General features: G+C 37.9%; 1 protein-coding gene across 5 annotated transcripts in view; it reads right to left on the bottom strand.

The window, feature by feature from the left end:
* The window catches only part of Znf280c (zinc finger protein 280C), a 55,117-nt gene that overhangs the window by 35,713 nt on the left and 3,437 nt on the right, over window positions 1-15,967 (bottom strand). For 4 of the 5 annotated variants that reach the window (XM_038317049.1, XM_038317050.1, XM_038317048.1 and 1 more), the window contains 4 exons: window positions 10,811-10,971; window positions 4,248-4,313; window positions 3,803-3,936; window positions 466-574 (listed from right to left, as the gene is read on the bottom strand). In XM_038317049.1, the coding sequence (XP_038172977.1) occupies window positions 466-574; window positions 3,803-3,936; window positions 4,248-4,313; window positions 10,811-10,952 (451 nt within the window). In that variant the 5' untranslated portion in view covers window positions 10,953-10,971. Of the gene's footprint in view, window positions 1-465; window positions 575-3,802; window positions 3,937-4,247; window positions 4,314-8,519; window positions 8,679-10,810; window positions 10,972-15,967 lie in introns of those variants that run through there. The other variant, XM_038317051.1, reaches the window with a different exon arrangement.

The following is a 15,967-nucleotide window of genomic DNA, read 5'->3' as shown; positions in this document are numbered from 1 at the left end:
GAGATAGTCCATTAAATAAGATTGCACATCTAAAGCATTCAGGAATAATAGCTCTATTTCCATCTTATATGCAAAAAATAACACGAAGGCACTGATTTCAGAAGTATGTGTATGTATGTGAGTGTACCTGTGGAGGTTAGAGGACAACCCGCCAGAGTTAGTTCTCTCATCTTATTTTGTGGGTTCAAAGATCAAACTCAGATCAGCTTGGCAATTGCCTTTGTTGAGCAATCTTGCTGGCTTTTTTAAATCTTTATTAATTTGCTTATTTAGTGTGCATCTGTACACGGCATGGAGTCGATTCTCTACTTTTACTATGTATGTTCCAGGGAACCTTAACTTAGGTTACAAGTTTAGCAGCAAGCACCTTTACCTGCTGAGCCATCTTCAAGCCCTTGTATAAAAATTCTATATGAACATTAACAAAGTCTCTTTTTGTAGATTTTTAAGAATACTAAATCAAACCTTCTGTACTCCTTTTCAGTATGCTGTAGGATGGTTTATCCTTGGCTGAGTCTAACAGTAAGACAGAAGCACCACCTGGATCATCTTGTGATGAAGTCTTTGAAAAACTCTGTAAAACGTTAAAAGTTATTTTGTTTGTTAGTTATTAAAAAAGTAAACCGAATTGGATGCTAGTACTACAAAGATCAATTAGAAAGCACAAAAGTAATTACTACCCTCTGCTAAAATGAGCATGTACTGCGTGAAAAGCATATTGGCATTATTAAATATTTTTGTAATTTCCTTGGAAAATTAAAATTAGGTGTAAATAAAATGTTAAAATAAAAATAGTTATAACACTGGTAAGGTTTCATTTTTGGTATAATTCCTCGGCAAGAACGTTTTAGCAGTATCTACTAAAGGCTTTCAAAATCCGTATTTTTTGATATAATCATTCTACTTCTAAGAAGTTGTGTTAAGGAAGTGAAAACGTTAACAGAGCATTTATAAAAGCAAAACACAAAAACCTGTATGTTCAACAAAAGAGGAATAGTTCCATAAGTTTGACAGACTCTTAAGCATGATAAACAATGAATGACAAAGAACTATATTTTAAATACAATATCCAGTTAAAAATGAGGAATAGGCATCAAATCTGTATGAATATGGTCATGAATGACAGACTATACTATCTACAGAAAATAAAAATCAAAATATAAAAATATATTTCCTTGTTTGTAATACCTTTCATATACATAACTTTCATAATACAAATACAAAGATTTTGTTTGCTTGTCTTACACTTTCAAGCTGAGATAATTAAGTTGAATTTTCTATTCTTACTAAATATTACTTTTTTTAATTGAGAAAGAGGAAATGAAACAGTTTCTTAATATAATCCTGCATAGCCTGGGACTACGTAGAACAGACTGGCTTCTTCATACTCCTGCCTCAGTTTCCTGAGTATAGCAATATGCCACCATAACTGGCTTTGTCACTAAATTTTCTCATCAGTTTGTTAGGAAGTTAAAAAGACAGAGACTGGAGAGATAATGTCTCAGTGGATAAGAGTACTTGCTGCTCTTGCTGGGAACCTGGATTCAGGTCTCAGGACCCACATAAAGGCTTACAATTGAATACAATTCTAGTTCTAGGGGATCTGGAATCCTTTTCTGACTTTTGTAGGTACAAAACGCACACATGGTATGCATACATACACATAGACATAAGAAATATGGAGACAGATACTGAAATTACCTAAAACAGTCGGGCAGTGATATATACTTAAATGTATGATTAGATATGTGTATAAACCCCTGGGCTAATATGGATTGAAATCCTATGTCTATTGGTTACCAGCCGGCCTTCGGATAATCATTTAGGCTCCCTGAGTTTCAGTCTCCTCAACCATAAATTGGGAATAGCCTCCCTCATAGGGATGTGATGGAGGAGGGTCATCTGTCTATGTGTTACTTTCATTGGTTTATAAAGAAAACTGCCTTGGCCCTTTGATAGGACAGAAAATTAGGTAGGCGGAGTAGACAGAACAGAATTGTGGGAGAAAGAAATCAGAGTCAGGCAGACGCCTCAGGTCAGTCGCCATGCCTCTCCTCTCTGAGACAGATGCAGGTTAAGATCTCTCCTGGTAAGATACCACCTTGTGATGCTACACAGATTACTAAATATGGGTTAAAGCAAGATGAGAATTAGCCAATAAGAGGCTGAAACTAGCCGGGCGATGGTGGCGCACGCCTTTAATCCCAGCACTCGGGAGGCAGAGGCAGGCGGATCTCTGTGAGTTCGAGACCAGCCTGGTCTATAAGAGCTAGTTCCAGGACAGGCTCCAAAGCCACAGAGAAACCGTCTCAAAAAAAAGAGGCTGAAACTAATGGGCCAGGCAGTGTTTAAATGAATACAGTTTCCGTGTAATTATTTCGGGTAAAGCTATCTGGGTAGCAGGACGCAGCCCGCCACTCCTACAAAGATGTCCTAAGAATTATGTAAAAATTACATTTGCACATATCAACAGTTTCCACCCAAATGTTAAACATCACTGCTATTTCTTACTTCTATTAAAAGTCTTTTGTTATTGTTCTATTTGGGGGTGATTTTGTTTTGTGAGACAGTCACACGTCACACTTTGTAGTCCAGCCTGGTCTGGAACTTACTATGAGGAGACTGGTCTTTCTTTTTTTTAAGATTTATTTATTCATTATGTATATAGTGTTCTGCAGGCCAGAAGAGGGCACCAGATCTTACTACAAATGGTTGTGAGCCACTATGAGGTTGCTGGGAATTGAACTCAGGATCTCTGGAATAGCAGGCAGTGCTCTTAACCGCTGAGCCATCTCTCCAGCCCAAGGAGACTGGTCTTAAAGTCAAAATCCTCTTGACCACAGCTTCCCAAAGTACTAGGACTACAGGCACATTAACAACTATGCTGGCTAAAATGTTTAAGAACTAGTGAAAAGGGTTTTGACAATAAACAGTCACAATTTGTTGGAATAATCATCTCAATTAAGAACACCTAAGTTTACTCTCTTAAGTAGATTTCCTGTGTGTTTCCTCTTTATTTGATTCTTTCTTTAGCTGTACAGAAGCTTTTTATTTTTATGAGGTCCCAAGTCCTTTCCTATACCTATATTACATAGGGTACTGCCTACGCTTTCTTCTGGCAGTTTCTATGTTTCAGGTTGCAAATTGAGGTCTTTGATCCACTTTGAGTTATTTTTTTGTGTGTGCATGGTGATAGATATAGGTCTAGTTTCAATTTTCTATATGTGGACATCCAGTTTTCCAGAACCATTGGTTGAAGATGCTGTCTTTTCTTCAGTGTGTTTTTGGCCTCTTTGTCAAATACTAGGAGTAGAATATAGGTTACTGGGGCTGGAAAGGGCAAAGGGGAATAGTCAAGACTTTAGTACAGAAAACTCTAGGTAAGGTAGCTATTGGATTTGTAGTGGTGACTTTAATATATTGGGAAAACCTGCATATAAAGATCACAAAATGTGCTATATAATTGTCAGCATAATAGTGTTCTTTAACACAATGAAATGATTTTGGCTTAAAAATAAAGCTAAGTGTGGTGGCTCATGTTTTTTAATTTCAGCATACAGCAGGTAGAGGCAGGTGGCTATCTTTGTTTTGAGGTCATTCTGGTCTACATACTGATTTCCCAGAGAGTCAGAGCTACATAGTGAGATCCTGTCTGGAAAAAAACAAACAAAAAAGAAAACCTAAAGATAATGACATTTTCTTTGAGTAATTATGGTAGTTAGCTATGACCATTCTCCATTAAAGCTGGATATATACTATCCAATGTGTTTCTGAATTAACTGTGAAGTTAAAAATTACTTACAGGTTTAAACACAGTCTGAACACCAGAATTCTCTGAAGATTTGGATTTAGGATGAAATCTAGGCAAAGCAGCCACTGGATTAGGTAATGGATTTTTGTAGTGTCGATGTGCAGGTCTGAATATATTAGAAATAGCTAAACATAAAGAACAAACAAAAAACAATGTAATGAACATATTGGTATACAATTCTGTCAAATAGGTGAGTTTAAAATTAAAATTGTAAGGGCTTAGCCATTAAGTGGACCATGTTCATTTCCTAGCATCTATATCAGGTGTTTAACAACCACATGTTAATTCCAGTTCCAGGGGATTTAATGCCCTCTTCTACCTTTCATGGGCACCTGCACATACATGGTGCACAAAAAACTCACACAGGCACAAATACATACACATAAATAAAAAAATTAAACAAATTTTTGGCATTAAGAGTATAGTAATACTGTACCTGGATTGAGTGAGTAATTCTTTAGTCCCTTTGAAGATGAACCAGGGCTACATCTATTCAAAATATCTACAAGAACATTTAAAAACTCATTACTGAGATAAACCACATAAAGATTATGGAAAACTGTCTAAAATAGACATATACAACCAACAGTAGAAACATATTTATTCCCCTTAATGGTTATAAGATTTTATGACTCAAATTCTTGTTAGTCAAAAATCAAGCCCATGCACATTCCTCATGCCACATTCCATATCCCTAGATATCTGGAAGTTTCCTTATGGACCAGCTGACTGGCTTGCTTATCCCATTACTTGAGCTCAGAAAGGAAAATTATCAGATAACACATTAAGTTAAACCTAGATTTTAGTATTTGATTAGTTTCAGAGGTTAAATACACTAGAAGTCAATTTGGGTATGACAGGATACTCTAGACCATTTCAGACTGCTATCTCTTGTCCCCATATGAAGTTAATTTTATGGTTACTGAGGAATCATACTTATTCAAAATTTTATCTTTTTATTTTATTTTTTGGTTTTCTGAGACAGGGTTTTTCTGTGTAACAGCCCTAGCTGTCCTGGAACTAGCTCTGTAGATCAGGCTGGTCTCGAACTCACCAGAGATGAACCTGCCTCTGCCTCTGGAGTGTGGGATTAAAGGTGTGTGCCATCACCACCCAGCTTTAAATTCAGAATTTTAGAATTTGATTAAAATTTCTTATCACAAGAAAATGATATATAAGTTATGGTTCCTACTGCTGTTGAAAAAAAAAACACCACGACCAAAAGCAACTTAGAGAAGGAAGGATTTATTTCATCTTACAATTTGTACTTTATCATTGAGGGAAGCCAGGGTAGGAACTCAAACAGGGCAGGAACCTGGAGGCAATAACTGACACAGAGGCTTTCGAGAAATGCTGTTTCTTCAAGGTTTGCTCAGCCTGCTGTTTTCTTATACCACCCAGGGGTGACACCATCACCTATGGGATGGGCCCACCCACATAAATATCAGTTAAGAAAATGCACCACACAGGCTTGTCCATAGGCTAATTTAGTGTGGGTACTTTCTCAATTGTGGTTCCTTCTTCACTACCCTACCTGACCAACAGACAGGACATCCAGACAAAAACCACACATAAAAATGCTGGAGTTAACTGACTTTAAAAGCCAAATGGACCTAACAGATATTTACAAAACACTTTGCCCACACACAAAAGAATATTAATTGTTCTCAGCACCTCATGGAACTTTCTCCAAAACAGGCCATATATTCTGACATAATGAAAGCAGTTCTAAGGACAATTTCATAGCACTAAGTCCCTACATTAAAAAAAACAGAGAGTTCGTACTAGTCACTTACCACTACACTAGAAAGCTCTGTAACAAAAAGAAAAAATTACACTCAAAAGGAATAGGTGGCAAGAAATAATCAAATGAGGGCTGGAATCAATAAAATAGAACCAAAAAATGCACAGAATCAATTAAATAGTTCTTAGAGAAAAATCAGTAAGATTGGAAAACCTCTATTCAAAGTAACTAAAATGTGGACAGAATATCTCAATTAACCAAATTAGAAATAAGAGGGGGGATATAACAACAGGCATCGAATTAATCCAAAGAATCATAAGGATATACTTTAAAAAAACCTACATTCCACAATATTGGAAAATCTAAAAGAAATGGATAATTTTCTTAATAGATACCACTTACAAAAGTTAAACCAAAGTCAAATAAATAACCTAAACAAATCTATAATCCCTAGTAAAATAGAAGCAGTAATTAAAAGTCTCCCAACTTCCTGTATCTCCCCCAAAAGCCAAGGGCCCAGATAGTTCTAGTGCAGAATTCTACAAGACTTTCAAAAAAGAGTTAACACCAATACCCCTCAAATTGGTCCATGAAACAGAAACAGAAGGCACCAGTTACTGATACCAAAAAACTCCATAAAAACCCAACAAAGAAAATTACAGACCAATTTCCCTTATAAACATAAATGCAAAAATTCTCAGTAAAATACTTGCAAACCAAATCCAAGAACACATCAAAAAGATTATCCACCATGATCAAGTATGCTTCATCCCAGAGATGCAGGGATGGTTCAACACATGCAAATCGATAAATGTAATCCACCAAATAAACAAACTGAAAGACAAAAACCACATGATCATCTTGTTAGATGCTGAAGAAGCCTTTGGCAAATTCCAACACCCTTCATGATAAAAGTACTGTAGAGATTATGGATAGAAGAAGCATACCTAAATATAATAAAGGCAATTTACAGCAAGTCCATAGCCAACATCAACTTAAACAGAGAGAAACATAAAGCGATTCCACTAAAATCCGGAACAAGACAAGGCTGTCCACTCTCTTCATACCTCTTCAATCAATATGGTACTTAAAGTCTTAGCTAGAATAAGATAACTAAAAGAGATCAAGGGGATATAAATCAGAAAGAAAAAAGTCAAAGCATCTTTACTTGCAAATGATATAATAGCATATATAAGTGACCATAAAATTCCACTGGTAAACTCCTATAGTTGATAAACACCTTCACCAAAGTAGCTGGATACAAGATTAACTCAAAAAATCAGTAGCCCTCCAATATATAAATAACAAACGGTCTGAGAAAGAAATCAGGGAAACAATACCTTTCACAATAACCTCAAATAATATAAAATATCTTGGAGTTAACTCTAGCCAAACAAATCAAAGACTTGTACGGTAAACATGTTAAGGCACTGAAGAAAGAAACTGAAGAAGGCAAGATCTCCATGCTCATGGATCAGCAGGATTAACACAGGAAAAATGGCCATGCTACCAAAAGCAATGTACAGATTCAATGAAATCCCCATCAAAATTCGAACACGATTCTTCAAAGATCTTAAGAGGATAATTCTTAGCGTCATATGGAAACACTAAAAGTTCAGGATAGCTAAAACAATCCTGTACAATAAAAAAAACTTCTGGCAGTATCATCATCCTGATTTCAAGTTGTACTACAGAGATATAGTCATAAAAACAGCACGGTATTGGTACTAAAACACACATGTTGATCAATGGAATTAAAGACCCAATATAAATCCACACAACTATGGACCATCTGATTTTTTATAAAGAAGCCAGAAATACACACTGGAAAAAAAGAAAGCAACTTCAACAAACAGTGATGGTCAAACTGGATACTTGTATATAAAAGAATCCAAATATATGTATACTCATTACACTGCACAAAACTCAACTCCAGGTGGATCAAAAACCTCAAAATAAATGTAGACACACTGAACCTTATAGAAGAGAAAATGGAGAATAGCCTTAAACTCATTGGCACAGAAAAGACTTCCTGAAGAGAATACTGTTAGGCATGGGCACTAAGGTCAACAAATAGTTAAATGGGACCTTATAAACCTGAGAAGCTACAATCCATAGACCCACAGAGGTTAGGTATATCATAGGTGACTGGGGGTGGGAGCACAGACTAATAAGGAATGAAAGATAAAATAAATAATTATGGATGCATGGGGGACTGGAATGGGAGGATCAAGTAGGGATGGGCAGGGAAGTAGGAGATGAGGGAGGAAATATGGGGAAAGAGAGCTAAAATCAAGGGCCATTTGAGGAGTAGTAGGGAAGCCTAATACAGTAGAAGCTTCCTAAAATAAATACGTATAGTGAAGAGGATCTAAATAAAATCATCAAATAATGGGTGAGACAGAGTCCCAACTGGGCATCTTTTGTCACCAAATGGAAGTTTCCAGTACTGGAGCTGGGTTAAATCTAATTGAGTTGTCGGCCAAAGAGGTCCCATGGGAACCCCCAAACAACCCAGGCTGTTGCCAAGACAACAGGTTGCTCTTCACAAACTGACAGCAAGGATCCACTGCTGAAGACAACATCTACACAGCTAGAGTTGATAAACTGGTGCCTACATAGAGCCTTCATGCCTACAATGTCTTTGGTACAGGAACATACTTTACATGCTCTCAAAAGAGAAACATAAACACCAATCCAGCCACAAACCCTCCATTTACTATGGGGTACTGCCTGAAAGATATGCTAGGGTAGTGGTGGCACAGAGCTCGTGGGAGTAACCAAACAATTCCTGATTGAACCCATATCTGATACTGCTTGGGTGACAAAGAACCTGAAAGTAGATAGCCCAGGGACCTATGGTAAAAGCAAATACTACTATTCTAAAACAAACAAAACAAACATAAGAAAGTACAAGAATAAAATGACTCTTAATGATATTCTGCTATACTCATAGATCAGTACCTTGTTCAGCCATCATTAGAGAAGCTTCCTCCTGCAACAGGTGGAAACAAATACAGAGACTCACAGCCAGACATCATGCAGAGAATGAAAGACCTTGGGAACACTCAACCCTAAACAGGATGTCTCCATCAAATCGCTCCCCTCAGGACTCAGGGAACCCTTGGGAAGAGGAGGCAGAGTGTAAGAGCCAATGGGGATGGGATTGAGGACACCAAGGGAACAAGGCCCTCTCAATCACTGAAATGATGCACAGGACCTGCACATGGCTACACCAGATGGAGTCCTAGAGCTTTAAGGAGAAGTGGACACATGTTCCCACCCCTAATCCAGAAGCATTCTCCATTTAATAACCACTTGTAAATAAAAATTTAGTTTTCTCCAAAGGAATCTCACTGGGGAAACTAACTACTCTTAAGGCTAGGCTGCAATCCCTGAAAATGAACTCAACACATATTTGGAGGTTCCGTATTTCATAATGTTGTGTCAGGGCTCTAGCTTTTTAAAAATTTATCTTATTTTTTTCATTTTATTTCATATGTATGTATATATTTTTCCTTCTCTCTTTTTAATCCTACAGGTCCTTTGTATATATATTACAGCTTCCAGTTTAGTATTTCTGTGGGATGCTGAAGTATGTGAATGAGTGGGTCTCTACATCTGTATCTGTTTCTTATGCCTTTTGGGGAATCTTTCTTCTGTTTATGTTGTCCTATCATGATGTGTTAGGGTTTTTTAAAATCTTACTTTATTTTATTATTATCCTTTAGAAGCTTATTTGTTTTCTAATGAAAGACAGAAAGGGGTGGGTCTGGATGGAAGGGGAGGTGGGAAAGATCTAGGAGGAGTAGAGGGAGGGGAAAACATAATAAAGCTAAATATTATGTAAGAAAAATATCCATTTTCAATAAAAGGAGCCTCCCACACAAACAAACAAACTAGAGCGGCTGGTGAGATGGCTCAGTATTAAAGGTGCTTGATGACCTATGTTTGATGCCCAGGACCCATATGGTAGGGAAAAGAGAAACCCATTTCTCCAGGCTGTCCCATTACCCCCATTACCCATGGGGGTCTCTCTCTCTCTCTCTCTCTCTCTCTCTCTCTCTCTCTCTCTCTCTCTCTCTCTCTCTCTCTCCCTCCCTCCCTCCCTCCCATCTCTCTCTTTCTCACTCACGCACTAAAATACATGTGACAAAAGTATTTTAAAAGTTGGCTCTCTATCATATAAGGCCTATAATGCATTCAGGTAATCTTAATCCTTAGTTACTTTAATTATTCCCCCTTTTCTTATACATGCTATTTTAAGTTCTCCCCTTCATTACTATATCTAACCACTGTAGTAATATTTTGTTTGTGTTTTAATAAAGCTAGCCTGAAGATCATAGTGCAGAGCCAAGCCACTAGTTAGCTATTGAGGCCAGGCAGTGGTGACACACACCTTTAATCCCAGGACTCAGGAGACAGAGACAGAGGCAGACAGATCTGCTAGTTCAAGGCCACCCTGGGCTACATGAAATTGATCCAGTCTAAAAGAGAAACAGAGCTCACACAAAGGTTATCCTAACACTTGGGATTCCATGCCTTTAATCCCAGCACTAGCAATGTAGAGATAAGGGTGATATGTCTGGGCAGAGAGAGGACTATAAGGCTGGAGGAGACAGGAGCTCATTGCAGTCTGAGGATGCATTGATGAGAGGTAGGAACTCTAGTGGGTGGCTGCTCTGTTTCTCTGATCTTTCAGCTTTTACCCCTGATAGCTAACTCCAAGGTTTTATTATTAAGAACAATTAGAATTTGTGCTACAAACCACATTGTCATCACAAACATCTTAAGTGCTCTCTGACCATTACTGTGCTTTCCTTTTTAAAAAAAAAACCTTTGTGTGTTTGTGTACATGCATGGTCATACCATGTGGGTATATATGCATGTGGGAGGCCCAAGGCATCAAGATGCTGGGAGTCTTCCTCAATCCTTCTCCACTCTATTCACTGAGGCAAAAAATTAAACCTAGATCTGGCCAAAAAGGCTACAATCTAGCCAGTCACTTTTCTCCGGGGATCTCCCTGTCTCTATTTTCTAAGATTTGGGATTACCAAAAGGCAGCCATTTTACATGGCTTCTGGGTATCCAAATCCCAGTACTCATGCTTGTGGCTCACATGTCAAGTACAGTAACTGCTAAGGCATTTCCCTAGCCCTATATTGCTTTTCATCTAAGCTCTGTACAGAACAAATACATCAAGCACTAAAAATAAAACAACTATCATAAGAAACTTCACTGAAATAAATGCTTACTTGAAATGGCTGGTTTGGAACTTGATATCTCTCCAACAAAGATCAACTCATCATCATCATCGTCTTTATTTTGAATTTCGTCTACTTTCTGCTGCCATGGTTCCAACTCTTCTTCTTCACATTCCATAACAAGTTCTGCCATTTTTGAATTATCTAATTTCCTAAAGGAGAGAAACCCATATTTTCAAAAGGAAAAAAACTTTTATCAGGAAGTATGATAATTAAAGATAAGTTTTATTAATTTTAAAGGAAATTACTGAATAGCTACACATAGCAAGAATAAATTGAGAAAGCAATTTATATATCTAAACTAAGCGCTCAGTGTAGTGGTATACCCCTGCAACCCTACCTACCATTCATTCAGGAGGTTGAAGTAACAGAAGAGAGTTATTCTGAGGCCTGTCTGCTCTATACAATGAAGCCCTGTCTCAAAACAAAGCTAGTAAAAAATGGCTAAGTAGCTAGAAGATTGGGGACAGCAGTTGAGTTACAGTAGCCCAAATTTTCTTTTTGTAATTTTTGCTTTAAATATACAGATGTTTTGTTTGCATGTATGTCTGTGTACCACATGCATGTGATACCCCCAGAAGCAAGAAGAGGGCATGAGATCATCTGGAACTGGAGTTCTTTGGCAGCCATGTGGGTTCTGGTAATCAAACTGGGGTCCTCTGGAATAACAACCAGTGCTCTTAACTGCTAAGCTATCTCTCTAGCCCCAGGTAGCCAAAAAATTTAAAATTAAATCCAATCAAGCTAAGTTTATATTACATGACTAGGATATTATACATACCAAAAGAATATTATATAATTATTACCTGAGACAAAAGCCTACTACTTGTGTTTATAAACCAAGCATAGGAGGCAATTAGATTGGAAGGAGGAAAAAAACTGCATCAGATTCAGAGATATTAGGGTAAAGAAGAAAAATGAGATACTAGGATGAAAACAAGGAAAAAAAGAGAAGCTTATTCTATTCCAGGATAGAGTAAATATTTCCTATCTCAAGAAATTAAACAAAGGATGTACTACAAATATTACACAGCTCATAGCAAACATTTTAGTGCCTTACTCCTTTGGGGATGTTGTTGTTTTGTTTCTGTGATAGGGATTTTCCATGTAATTTGAGCTGACCTGTCCTGGAACTCATTATGTAGTTCAGGCTGGCCCCAAACTCATAAATGGCCTGGCTCAGCCTGACTGTTAAGATTTCAAGTGTGTGCTGTCATGCCAACTCAGTGCCACATTCTTAACATATGGATATAAGCTAGGCATGGTAGTGTATACCTTTAGTCCCAGCACTCAGGAGACAGAGGCAGGCAGATCTCTGAGTTCAAGGCAAACCTGGTCTACTCAGTGAATTTCAGGGTAGCCAAGGACCTGTCTCAAAACAAAAACAACCATAAAACAAAGAAATAGCTGGAGAGATGACTCAGCAGTTAAGAACACTTGCTGAGGATCAGGGTTCATATCCCACCAGTGACACTGGGGCTCACAACTACTTACTTCTAGCTCCAGTTTCAGGGGATTTGACCTCCTCTTTTGATCTCTGAGAGCACAAGGCAAGTATATAGTGCCCATACATAAATGTAAGCAAAATTCATAAAATAAAATAAATACATGTTTAAAATAATCTAAAAAGAAAAAAATAAAAATGGATATGAATAACTAATGAACACCAAAAATTTGAGGAAAGTCTCTAATGTGAAAGACCAAAGCAATTAAACAGATTAAAAGGACAGGAGAAAATTACCTTTTAGAGACATCTGACAAAATTTAACAAACAGGGGCTGGAAAGGTAGCTCAGTGAGTAAAGGTGCCTACTGTCCCAGCCCAATGAGTTGGTCTTGAACTCAAGAGATCCACCTTCCTCTGCCTCTAGATTTTTTTTAAACTGGGGGTTATTTACAAGCTCATGAGCAACTTCACTACTTTAAGAAAAAGTCTCTTCACCTAGCAAGTGGTTTCTTGAGGCCCATCCCCCCATGCAAAAGCTTTCAGTCTGGAGATAGGCATGAAGCATTCTCCCAGAAACGACTGCCTGTAAGTCTTGAAGAGGGTTGGGGCCCCTGAACCTGTTCCCTACTATTTACAAATTTTGGCTAGATCTATGGCCTCTGGAGCTCATTCCCCTAGTAATTATTGTCTAGAAAACCCTGGGAGGGGCAAGACCTCATCAGGCTCTCTTCTTGCCATACTTGACTGTGAAATTTTAATAGTTCATAATTCCTTGAGGAGGGGCAGGGCCTCATGAGTCCTCCTCTTGACAACTGTTAACCCCACCTCCCATCAACATTTTTGGTTTTATACTTAATTGTGAGGGCCACACCCAGTCAACTCTCTCCTTCTACCATGTAGGTCCCAGGGATTGAACTCAGGCCATCAAGCTTGGTCTTACTGAGCCATCTCACAGTCTCTCATCACATCAATATTTAATTGCCTATAAATCCTTGGGGAAGGATGTGGCTTCATAAGCCCCCTCCTTTACTAACTGTTAACTGTCTATAATTCTCAGGGAAAGATGTGGGATCATAAGCCCATTTCCCATTCTATGAAAAAAAATCAATGGACCCAATCTTGTGTAGGTCTCCTTCAGGAAATCATAGCTGCTGATAGTTCAAGAAGGTAATGGCTACATCATTCCCAGAAAACACAGTGCTCCATAACAATTGGCTAACTGTAAGTGAAGTTATAGGATAGCCTGGGATACATGAGATCTTGTATCAAAAAAAATTAAAAATGAGGGTATGCAAGATGGCTTAGTGGCTGCCAGGTGGGAGCGGCGGCACATGCCTTTAATTAATCTCAGCACACAGGAGGCAGAGGCAGATGGATCTCTGTGAGTTTGAGGTCATCCTGGTCTACAGAGCTAGCTCCAGGATTGCTAGGGCTGTTACACTGAGAAACCCTGTCTCATACCGCCCCCACCCCCCCCAAAAAAAGGCTTAGTGGATGAAGATGCCTCTACCAGTAAGTCTGACCACCTGAATTTGAGTACCAGTACACATAGCAGGAAAGAAATGACTCTCACAAACGGTTCTCTCACTTCCTCATGTCACATGTCTGAGCAGGCATGTGTACAAGCACACACCCACACCCACATTAATTTTTTTAAGGATGGGGCAATAGCTTAAGTAGTAAAGTTCTTGCTCTTCAAGCACGGGACCTGAGTCTGATATTGCTAGAACCCATATAAGAATGCTGGGCATAAAAGTATGCACTTGCAATTCCAGAAGTGAGGAGGCAGAGAAAGACAGTTGCTTGCAGGACAAATGGTCTGTCATAGTCAGTAACCTCCAGGCCAATGAGGAAACCATGTCTCAAGGAAGTGGATAGCATTCTTGAGGATGGCACCTGAGGTTGTCCTGTGGCTCCCTCCCCCCACTCATGTAAACCTGCACACACAAATACATAATAATAAAAAATTAAAGTAAACTAGGCATGGCTTCTCACAGCTGTAACCACATCCCTAAATGGGGACAATCAAATGTACACATCATCTAATACTTTCCCAAATTGGCTTATTCCTGAATAAATGTAAATTTAACAAATAAACTGATGAATATTTTAAGCAATTACTACCTGAAAAATAGGACGAATTTTAGAATTAGAAATAAAAATTAAAAGGTATGCTACATAAAAACAATTATCTAGTCATGTTTCAATAAATCTTAATTTCAATGCAAGTGAAAACTTTTTTTTGGTTTTTCGAGTATAAGCGATATCTTTAACTAGGACTTATTCTTTATACTTTAGAAATGAATGCTATTATTACTATAATAAAGTACATATAAATACTTTGCTTATGTATTTTTCTATCATTTCTAACTGAAAAGTAAAAGAAAATTACCTAAAGTACTTCATAGATTAATTCATTACCAAATTTCCATTACCTTCTATACTCTAGAGGAAAATAAAGAATAAAATGTAGTCCCATTCTTCAGAAGTTTACAATCTAATTTGTTTACGGTATTTAGACTTTTATCTTTGTGGTGTTGGCAATCAAATTTAAGATTTTACATGTGCTAAGCGAGTGCTTTTCTATAAGCAACATCCTGCAGCCTTATTTGGACCTTTAAAAAAGACCATGTGTTGCCCGGGAAGTGGTGGCACATACTTTTAATCCCAACACTCAGGAGGCAGAGACAGGTAGATCTCTGTGAGTTTGAGGCCAGCCTAGTCTACAAGAACTAGTTCCAGGACAGGCTCCAAAGCTACAGAGAAACCCTGTCTCAAACAAACAAACCCCCAGGTGTTACATTAAAATGAAAAATTGAACTGCTTCATTAAAAAGAATTTTAAGTTATATCTTGAATTCTCATACACATACCATATACTCTACAAATTCTCTTTAAAAATAAAAAAGTTTAAAAATATCTTAGTTATAGCTAGATGTGGTCACATTCAAATGTAATCCCAGAATTTGAGAGGAAAAAGAGGGAGAATCGTGAGTTTGCAGCTGGGATAAGATACATAGGATGTCAATACTATCCTGAGCTACATAGTGAAAGCCTGGCTTGAAAAATCAAAAGCTAGGTATGTAGCTCAGTGACAGAGCATTTGCTTAGCATGCACTAGAGCCTGAGCTTGATTCTTAGAACCGAGAGGAGAAAACAGATTGTCTCAGCTGCTAAAATGCATCAGTTGAACTAACCAGATGATTCAGTGAGCAAAGACATTTGCCACAGAGCCTGATTACCTAAATTCAATCCCTGGAACCCACATAATGGAAAGAGAAAACCAACTATACAAGTTGTTCTTCGAGAACGCATGCTCACACTGAGCACATGTGCATACACCCACCCACACACTAAAATAATTAATAAAAACAAGTTAAAAGCATTTAAAATAAATGCAGTAAAAATTAAATGCATTTCTTTTTCAAATTATTTATTTATTATGTATACAATATTCTGTCTGTGTGTATGCCTACAGGTCAGAAGAGGGCACCAGACCTCATTACAGATGGTTGTGAGCCACCATGTGGTTGCTGGGAATTGAACTCAGGACCTCTGGAAGAGCAGGCAATGCTCTTAACCTCTGAGCCATCTCTCCAGCCCCCTTAAATGCATTTGTTTATATTTTCATTCTCTCTCTTCTTTCCCTTCATACTGCCCCTCTTTCTCTTTCTGAGACAGGACCTTTTTATGTAACCCTGGT

The sequence above is a fragment of the Arvicola amphibius genome, chromosome X, assembly GCF_903992535.2.
Source record: "Arvicola amphibius chromosome X, mArvAmp1.2, whole genome shotgun sequence".
NCBI lineage: Eukaryota > Metazoa > Chordata > Mammalia > Rodentia > Cricetidae > Arvicola > Arvicola amphibius.
The sequence above is the reverse complement of the archived record's forward strand: the minus strand, read 5'-3'. Positions and strand labels throughout refer to the sequence as shown.